The following is a 10671-nucleotide window of genomic DNA, read 5'->3' on the forward strand; positions in this document are numbered from 1 at the left end:
GCCAGTTGTGCCAGCACCATTTGTTGAAAATGCTGTCTTTTTTCCACTGGATGGTTTTAGCTCCCTTGTCAAAGATCAAGTGACCATAGGTGTGTGAGTTCATTTCTGGGTCTTCAATTCTATTCCATTGATCTACTTGTCTGTCGCTGTACCATTACCATGCAGTTTTTATCACAATTGCTCTGTAGTACACATATGCATATTTCATAGCTAATTTGCTTGTGAATTATAAGCTGACCCTTAATAGGAAATTTTTTTAAATTATGCAGACATTGGGCTTGAAACTTTAAGTATACTGACTATTGTTAGGGCAAAACACAGATTTAGTAAAAAACTGGAAATCTTCTGTTTACAAAGCTTCATATTTTAGATTTACTTATTTTTATTTCATGTGTATGGGTATTTTGACTGCATGCATATCTGTGCATCGTGGTGCGTGCTTGCTGTCTGCAGAAGCCAAAAGAAGTCATTGGATTCTCTAGAACTGGAGTTACAGATAGTCGTGAGCTGTCATGTGGATGTTGGGAACTGGACCAGAGTCCTTTGTAAGAGCAGACAATGCTCTTAGCCATTGGGCCATCTCTTAAGCCCTCCCAAGACTTTCTAACTTTATGTATGTATGTATGTATGTATGTATGTATGTATGTATGTATGTTGCACACATACCCTCAATGTGGAGGTCAATGGATAACTTTCATGAGTCACTTCTGACCTACTATGTGGGTCCCAGGGAAAAGTACCTCAGGTTATCAGGCTGAGGTAGCAGCAAACTCAGCCCCTGAGCCTTCTCACCAGCTCCCTTCTGTTGTCCTGTAGATTCAGTAATAACTTCTATTCTCCAAAAATAACTGGACAAAAGAGAGTTGGGCCTTCCCTCTCTTCACACTCTCCCACCGCACACAGCTGCACTGCAGCACAGAGCTCTGCTGCCTGCTTCCCTGACTGCCTCCTCCTCTTCTACGTTCCATCAACCACTGCATCCCAGGGCTTCATTCCCTGGACATCTCTCTATATATTGTCTTCAGCCAGGATGCAGCCCTTAGCATCCTTTGCCAACATTACAGAAACCATCTCCCATATCCTCCTCTTTCTCCTTCCCTCCCCTCCCTCTCTCTCCCTCCCTCCCTCCCTCCCTCGCTCCTCCTCTGATTTAAGATGTTTCCTGTTTCTAATCTCCACACTGCAGGCATGGTGATGACTCTGAATCTCAATTCTGGCCGCATCACTGCTGACAACTTTCCTTTAATTACAGGAGGAAGGCTACTCTCTAGAATGACTTTCAAAGCCTTCTATCCTGTTTTTGTGGTGTATGCCCTCTCAGTACCACTAGCATAGTCCTTCCTGGTACTCACTGTGCAACTCCAAGCCCCTACACCCTTGCTTTTGTGGTCCCTGCATCCGAATATCACTAACTCTATGTCCCATTTGCTTAACTGCAATCAACCTTGAAGGCTCTGTTCAAATGTTATTCTTCCAGGAAGCCTTTCCTAGCTTACACTAACTCCCTGTCCTGGTCCCTCAAGCTGGGGAAATTGCCAAGACACTATGAGTTGATCCACTAGAGAACTCACCACCCTCAGCTGACACTCACTTTCATGTCTTTCTTCTTATTTAACAGGGACTGTGTCCCCAACACAAGAGGTTACAGCACTCATAATACATGTGTGGACCTAACCTCCTAATCGGGATCTCATTCTTCCAAATGGTATTTAAAGTTCCTCTACTTAGCCATTAATTTGACAGCCATTGATTGGTAGATTCCATAGCTATGTCCCACCCACTCAAAACTTTCATTTTACCTTGTAATATTCTGATTTCCTAAATGCCCATAAACTACATAGAAACCATTTCCCACCTCCACTCCACCCCCCTTCTTCCCCATTCTAGAGCGTACAAAGAACATTCGTTTTTTTCAAATACGTTTGAGATGACTCGGTTGAATCATTTTACGTTTCTTGTTCTGATGGCATCTGATAGCACCCAGTCTATTTTATGGTAGGCTGGCATACTTGGTGCTGTGTGGCAGCCTAATAGTCCAGAACAGCACCGATCATCCTCGCTGGCTTCCGTCTGCAGAATGCAGAGCTTGGTGGCAGCCATCAGAGTTAAATGCATGTTTATAAATGATATTAGCCAAGTAACAACAGGTTATTATTTTTCCGGTGGGTTTTTGAAGCCACTCAGTGTTAGCCTGTTTTCCCTGCTTCACAAGTTTGCCCGCCCACTGCCTTTCACCGCTAATGGGCACCAGTTTGTTCTTCAAGTTCACACAGGGTCAAGTTTAAAGAGCTTTGATGTAAATCCTGCAATTTACAAAGAAATCTCAAAAATGAATCATAAAACGAAGAGGGCAGGTGGTTGCCAGTCTGGGAAAGGCAAAAGCAGAGTGGCCAGCTAGTCCAAAGGCCTCAGGCTTAAGCTGGAAAATAATAAGGCGCAATGTCATTCCAGGCCTCTGGCAGTGAAAATAAACAGAAAGCACTAGTATCTACACACACACACAAAAAAAAAAAAAAAAAAAAAAAAAAAAACATGAGTACATTCAGAAAGTATATATCAGCAATGATCAACTTCATTAATATAAAATCAACAAACCAAGGCAATTTGGGGGTTGAGAGGATTGGTGTCTTTCTTAGAATTGTACAGAGGAAAATTACCTTACAGTTAAAATACAGAATTAGAGATCATTTCTGCTCAGGGATGATGCACATATATATGTCTGCTCTCTTTTTCTGTGCATGTATAGTGTGCTGTGTGTGTGTGTGATGTGTTTGGAGCCAGGGATTGTAGTAAGATTCAACTTCACTCGAGTATGTTTGGAGCACTCCTATGGGGCCCTCACCCTAGTAAGGCACGGGCAGAAATATAGCTACCCCTCAAGAGACATGCAGGATAACTGAGTCTCATGTAAGACTGTATTGTCAATTTCAGAAATATCTACCAGAAAATCAGGGACCATGACCTCCTGGACAAAAGGAAAACTGTGACAGCTCTGAAGGCTGGGGAGGACCGGGCCATCCTGCTCGGCCTGGCCATGATGGTGTGCTCCATCATGATGTACTTTCTGCTGGGAATCACACTGCTGCGCTCCTACATGCAGAGGTAATGCCATGGACCCCAGGGAGCCCACTGCCCTCTCCTTCTCTGCTCTCCCACTGCCCATTCAACCTATAGTCATTTTCCTCACCTTTCCTATGAACTTTCAGGGACACCTGGTACACAGTGTTTTCTAATGTTATCTGATAATAATAATAATAATAATAATAATAATAATAATAATAATAAACAACTTAGACTATGTGTAGATTGTCTGCTAGGACCTGAACAGTTTTCTGAGACTGCTGGTTCCTTTCTCTCAATTATTCCATAAGGTGAGAATAGATCATCAGTGCAGGGACACTGGTGCCTAAGGGATGTGACACAGGGGCTTGGGAGATGGCTTTCCATAACTAGCTTGTTGTACAATCATGAGAACATGAGTTCCAAACCTACATCCTGCATAAGCCCAGACATGGTGGCATGCACTTGTAGTGCCGGCACTGGAGATATGGAGACAGACGGTCTCTAGCGCACACTGACCAGCAAGTCTAGCCTAACTGTGGAGCCCCAGGTCATGGAGAGACCCTGTCTCATAAAACACAATGTAGATGACATCTGAGGTCATCTTCTGGCCTCAACAAAAACACAGAGAAACATACTAGCATGAACATGTACACATACCCATACACATGCACCTGCACACACATGAACAGGCATATGAATGCATAATAGTGTACCTGCACACACATACATACACATGTACATAAACCTGAACATGCACACATCTATGCAAATGCGCCTATGCACACAAGTGCACACATATACACACACACACACACACAAAATGTCACACCTCTCTGTGGGACACAGCACAAACACATGGCAGTTGAGATTTCAAAGCTACATCCCAGGAACTCGAGCATCCCAGTTTTTGCCTGCCACTGCTTTTCTACCCACCCCACTTCTCCATCTCCCAGCTTCCTTGGAAGCTCTCGAATGCCCAAGCAAAAGAAGTTGGAATTAGTCGGTTTGAAGCCAGATCCAGTACTCAGTATTCTGAAACTTTCTAAGTGATTCTAATGTGTTGTGAAGCCTGTGAAAGACTGATAGCAACCTCTTAAAGTAACATACTTTTAAATCCTTTTCATTTCAATGTTTACCCAGGGTTTCCTGAGTCGGGCCAGAGATAGGTACTAGGTGACAATCCTAAGAGCATCTCCTCTGCATAAGTGATCTGAAATGTCCCTCACAGTGTCCCCCTCCCCCTTGCTGCTGTCCAGACACTGAATTCTGAAGCTCTATATAGCTCCATGGGTCTGCCGATAGTTGAGCTTGAAGAAATAAGTCCCTTTCATATGAAAGTGGGAGGTTTCGATCCAAGAAAAAAAGCAAACCACTTTGTGGCACTTGTTTCTACAGCTAAATTAATGCTTTCATTTTAGAGGCTAAGTCGAGCTAAAATGTAGCAATTTGCTCCTCTCTCACATCCTGGCTGGTCCTCTCTGTCTCCAATGGCCTTCAGCTGTACTCTCTCCCACAATGAAAGCGCCAGTGCCTCGGGCCCCAAGGGTTTGCCGAGTCGAAAACCTCTTTCAGATTCTCGAACCTGCTTAGAATGATCTAAGACATCCACCCCCACTGCCTGATTGTCAAAACAACTTCTAGCCATCCAGGTTCCACAAAATTCAGTCTGCTTCAGCAGACATGACTAAGTCCAACACCCTGAGTCTGGCACACACTTAAAGTACAGGAGCTATCCATGCATGTCCAGTAAAAGGGCAGGGTTGCTACTCCTTGTGAACACGTGTTTTCTGCTCACTGCAGTACAGCTTATACCCAGAGGCAAAGCATCGATTGCTAGTGTGTTGCTCCCTAATTACAAATGCCCAACTTGATCACAAAATGAAAGTTATTGTAAAATAGAATTCGAGCAATTTGTTAGCTGGAATCTCTCTGGTTGACTCGACTCAGGGCAGCCTGATTGACCCTGTTGTCTGCACAGAAGGCTTTAACTTCTGCTGGTTTCCTGGGGAGGCACACCAGGACAGAATGAAGCGCGACCTCAGAGAACTATTAGACTGGGTAAAGCCTCTGTGTCCATCACTTACCTACTGTGTGTTCTTGACTACTATGTCACCTGATTTCGGTGACCCTCAACTCACTCACCTTTCAAAGGGATTAATAACCAACATACAGGGTTGCTGAGAAGATGAAAGGAAATAATTTATGTAAATCACCAGTTGGGGAGAAAGGATATAATTAGCCATTGCTCTTGACATCTTCAAAGGGCTGCCGTTATCTTACTTCCTCTGTTAGAATGACCTTATTGCTCTCTCCCTCTATCTTGACAAGTCCTGGAGCTACTCTGCCTTTTGCCACCTTTCCCCAGCCCCTCTCTTAACAAAGACTTTTTGCAGGCTGGGGTGGAGTTTGGGGTAAAGGGACTGAGCAAGAAGCTGTGCCTTGCAGAAATACAGAGAGTGGGGGTTATCAAGGTGGATGGTGCACAGTGGTCATCCCATCCTGCAGGAGGCTGAGGCAACAGAATTACCACTTTGAAGCTAGCCCAGGCTACAGAGCAATTCTGAGGCTGTTCTTGCCCATATAGTGAGACCCAGTCTCATGAAATCAAAGCTAAAACTAAAGCATGCATTATGCTTACCGGTGAATTGAAAAAGGAGACAATAGCCTCTTAAAATATCAGTGAATGTTCTATACAGTAGATGTCACCAAGAAGGCTCTCAGGCACCAAAGTCTGTGTTGTCACGGCATGCCGAAAGCTTGTACGTTCAAAGTCATAGAATTCGCACAGACCTATAAATTTTGGGGGAGGCCCTGGGCAATTCAGCAACCAAGTACCCGTGTTGTGCAGCCAACCCCTCATGCCCAGCAGCTTCCTGTCCTGTGCTCATTCTTGCCCCTTCTCTGCAGCGTGTGGACAGAAGAAGCCCAGTGCGCCCTGCTGAATGTGTCAATCACAGAAACATTTAACTGTTCCTTCAGCTGTGGGCCCGACTGTTGGAAGCTCTCTCAGTACCCTTGCCTGCAGGTGTACGTGAACCTGACATCTTCCGGGGAGAGGCTTCTCCTCTACCACACGGAAGAGACCATGAAGATCAATCAAAAGGTAGGAGTTTGGCTCGCCCCACCTGGGCGCCTGCAGAATCCGCCCACCTTCCTCTGTCCCTGACTTTCCCCTCTTCGAGTATTTCAGCATACCAGGAGGTAGGCCCTGCTTGCTCCATTCACAGAACTCACTCTCTGGATCTGTCATGGTACAGCAGGTTTAGCTGTGTTTTCTGTTGGGGAGGGGGATGTTTATATATAAAGAACCTAAGTCTGTCAAAGCAAGCACAGAAATTAATAAGAGATGTGCATGCCCAAATAGCTATCGTGACTTGGGAGGCATGGGGTAAAACATGACTTTGCTCTTCCACACTTAGTTGTGTGACCTTGGGCATGCATGACCTTGACCTCCATGACCTTTTAATCAGAAGAAAAATAATAGCCACTTACACAGCCATTATTGTAAGTAATAATGAGTAGAGTATGTTATACTGAGAAATTAAACTTGTGGTCAATGGTGTCTGTGTGTGTATGTGTGTGTGTGTGTGTGTGTGTGTGTATGACTGTACATTTTTATTTACATGTTATACTTATGAGCCATGATTTCTTATAATAATGTTCATATTAATCACTTTACTGATGGGTTGACAAAATGCCATGACCAAGGACAACTTAAGGAGGTCAGGGTTTATTTTGCTTTGTGATTCCATCATGGCAGGGAGGCACAGCAGCAGAAGCAGGAGCTGAGAGGTCATGCCTTTAACCACAACCTCCATAAGAAAGGGAATGGGAAAGGAAATGAGGTTATACACTCCAACGCCTGCCCCCAGTAACAGATTTTCTCCAGCTAGGCTCCGCCTCCTCATAACCCTCCCAAGCAGTGCCATCAACTGGAGCCCAAGTATGCAAATGCTTGAGCCTATGGGAGATATTTCTCATGCAAATCATCACACTGATATTAAAGCCCACAATGTAGGTGCTTAATAAATGTGCATTATATTGAAGCTATTCCTAAACTTTATTCTGATGATGGGCATGGTGGTTTCAAGCCTATAGGTCCCACATTGGAGAAGCTAGAGCAGACAGATTGCCACAAGTTTGAGGCATACCTGAACTACTAAGCAAGTGCCAGATGTGCTGGCTGGTTTACATCAACTTGATACAAGCTAATGTTAGCTGAGAGGGGGGAGCCTCAATCAAGAAAATTCCTTCATAAGATCAGGCTGCAAGCAAGCCTGTAGGGCCCATCATGTGTGGTTCCACCCCTGGGGTGGTGGTTCTGGGTTCTGTAAGAAATCAGGCTGAGCAAGCCAGTAAGCAGCACCCTTCCATGGCCTCTGCATCAGCTACAGCCTCCATGATCCTGCCCTGTTGGAGTTCTTGTCCTAACTTCCTTCAATGATAGACTACAATGTGGATGTGTAAGTGACATAAACCTTTCCTCCCTAAATTGCTTTTGGTCATAGTGTTTCATCACAGCAGTAAAAACCCTAACGAAGATACCAGGCATTCACAAAGTCTATGAAGGAGTGTGATGACCAATTGTGTTTTAATTGAACCAATCTGCCATTATCAATTTCAAGATACATGTGTATTGGGTTTGAGTTTTATTGTAGTAGCTTAGATGTCCAGAATATTCTTGAACAAGCCAAGGCAAGCTGACTCCAGCCTCCAATAGCACATTGGTGCTTATTTCCAGAAAGAGAGCCTAATAGACTCTAATCTTTCTTGTAAAATTTCTCATCACAATGGTCATCCCTTCAATGACAGTTTATAGTCATCCAGGGTTGCAGAAGCCTGGAGGTTCAGTACTAGCACACGAGCAGCCAAGAGTGTTGCCACAAACAAAGAAAATCCATCTTGCATTTTGGCCACAGCAACTGGAATGAATTCTTGAAAATATCTCTGAGGACTCTCCTGAGTGCATATTTCAAAGAATGTTACTTGACAACGTTGCTTCTGATGTTCTTTCATTTGTACTAGGCAGAAACAAGAACAGTCCTGACCCAGCTCCGCAAATTTATAAAGCTTAGCCCCTTCTCAGCTGTCTGTTTTCCAAGATCTCCCCATAAGTCACAATCCTAAATCAAAGCTGACTTGTACTGGTGGAACCCTATAAAACTCTTCAGATCTCCAAGGAACTGGAGAGCCACAAAAGTTGAAGGGGAATCAGACAGGAAGAACTCTTTCCCCTTCCTCATTTTGACATCGTATGGCTTTGGCACTGTTGTTATCTAGGTGACAAACAGGGACTGCAGTTCCTATGATAAATCCCAGGAACATATTTAGGATCAGGATCTTGTCAGCACTCAGTGTGGTCAGGTTTCTTTGGCCCATTACCTTGTTTCTAAGTGCAAGTCACGACCCCATGCAGAAATGTGTGCAATGTGAAGGTATAGCTCAAGTATTTATTAGCAAGTGCTCCCTGTTAGCCACCAAAGAGTAACAGATTAACACTTTCCTTTTCTCTTCCGGGCAAACACCCGTCCCACCCCTCCCAAAATCCTCAGGCTCTGCTGGTGCCTGGATAATAACCACACTAGCTATTGTAGCAACTGCCTTGGATTTTCCTTTGTGGTTTTTATCACTGCTGTGTTTAACACATACCAGTAAACACTTTTGCTTTTCTTCATGGTAAGCCCCTGTACATACATACAGAATCACCCAGAATGTTTTGGTGTGTGTCTGGCTTCCTTCACAGAGCACAGCAGTTGGTGTTCCATTGGGGTGCAGTTCATTCTTTTCCATCTCATTGCATGTGGAATGTCAGCCTAGGTCTTCACTCTACTCTTGATAGACATTGAGTTTTCTAGAGCTTGGGGGCTATCATAAACAGCTCTGCCGTAGATGCTCTTATATATAACTCTCAGTGTTCAAGCCACAAGCCTATACACTTCTGTCAGGTAGACACCTGAAGGTCAACTATCTGGGTCATAGCATAACACACGTATATCTTAGAGCCTAATGAACGATAGCAAGGCTTCTTCTCCACTGTGCCTGTATCAAAAAGGCTCCCACAGCCCTGTCGGGAGGATCTTAGTGTTCCAAATGCTCATGGTGATTTACAGCTGATGTGTGACATCTCCTGGTTTTGATGGCTTCTCAAGTACCTGTCATTGAATATCCTCTTCTCTTCGGTCCCTCACTCCTCTCTGTGGCTTGTTTATTTTTCACTCCCTTGCAGGGTTTATTTAAATATGTAAACAAGGTCTCAAGTGCCTATAATCTCAGCTACTCCAAAAACTGAGGGGAGAGGATCATTTGAACCCAGTTTAAGACCAGCCTGGGCAACATAGTGACAATAAGACCCAAACAACAAAAGTTATTATATGCCCATGCCTTTTCCCTCCTTCCTTGAGCATCTTCATACAGAAGACAGTTCCAGTTTTACTGTGACAGTGCCTTGTCCTTTTCGTTTAATGCTTTTGTTATTCTGTTTATTAAGTTTGTAATGTAGCTATGTTGGCCTCAAAGTCATTTCCTATGTGTTCCTGTTTTCTCTTCCCCATACACAATCACCCTTCCTGAAATTGACCTTTATGTAGGAGTCAAGTTAGTGGGTCTCTTTATTTTTGTTTTTTGAATTGGTTTGGTTTTAAGTTTGTGTGTTTGCCTAAGAACAGCAACTGGCTCCGTCTACTTTGTGAAAGCCTGCCGTTGTTTAGCAGGTCACTTGCAGGACCCACTTTCTGCTCCTAGAAACTAATGTGTTCCTACAATGTTAATGTCTAGCCCAAAGATTACAGTTTTGAGCCCATTTGCATGTTATGATCACCATTCTATGGAGACGTCGGCACAGACTGCTGTTGATGTGTGCAGTAAGCATTAACTTCTATAGGCCCACAACTCTGCATGTTCATTGTGCTCAGTCTTTGATTCTACTCTTCCATCTGCAGCCATTTTTCCGACAGTCTGGAAAAACAGCCTTTCATTAGCAGTGATGCCAGAGCAGTGGCTGACATGGGAAGTTTCCTCCATCTGTGTTTTCCTGAAGGCATTACTATCTAGCTTTGATTCCTGAAGGAAGTAACCACTAAGCACACAGCTCTAGGTTAGCCTTTCCTCTGCCCCTCATTTCTCCACGAGCAGTGATGCTGTCTGGCACCCAGCCCTCAGTTTTACTGCTGCATCTAAAGGGCAATCCAGCCTGTTTAAAGATAGTTTCCTTCGATTTTCTATGGTTTATCTCAAGTCCAGATGTGAAGTTTTCCTTATTCAGACTTCTAAGCATTCACAAAGTACTTCCCCTCCCTATAAAACTTCTGTTTTATGTTAAAAATCTGTTTCTAATGTTAGAAAGTTCACAGACTCTCTCATTACACAGTGTGTCTTGTCTCCTTCTCTGCTCCTTCCCCTCCTGGGACTCTGTAGGTGGGAGGGTACGCTCTCTTACCACATCTGATCTGTTCTCCCTGCTTTTCATTTCTCTCATTTTCTCTCACCTCGTTTCATTCAAGATTTACCCCTTCAGAACATCTATCCTCAACTCTGAAAAGCCTACTGTCCGTCTAGTCCACTAATTCTGAAGTTTTATTACTGTATTTTTTTTTTTTTTTTTTGGTTTTT

The 10671-nt window shown here is 43.9% G+C and overlaps 1 protein-coding gene across 1 annotated transcript in view; it reads left to right on the plus strand.

Annotated features, from left to right (window-relative positions):
- Positions 1 to 10671, plus strand: part of Kcnmb2 (potassium calcium-activated channel subfamily M regulatory beta subunit 2) — a 280382-nt gene that overhangs the window by 255162 nt on the left and 14549 nt on the right. Inside the window, exons 3-4 of the mRNA XM_021158826.2 lie at positions 2932 to 3102; positions 5971 to 6166. Coding sequence (XP_021014485.1) covers positions 2932 to 3102; positions 5971 to 6166 — 367 coding nt within the window. The remainder of the gene's footprint in view (positions 1 to 2931; positions 3103 to 5970; positions 6167 to 10671) is intronic.

Source organism: Mus caroli, chromosome 3 (genome assembly GCF_900094665.2).
Source record: "Mus caroli chromosome 3, CAROLI_EIJ_v1.1, whole genome shotgun sequence".
Lineage (NCBI taxonomy): Eukaryota > Metazoa > Chordata > Mammalia > Rodentia > Muridae > Mus > Mus caroli.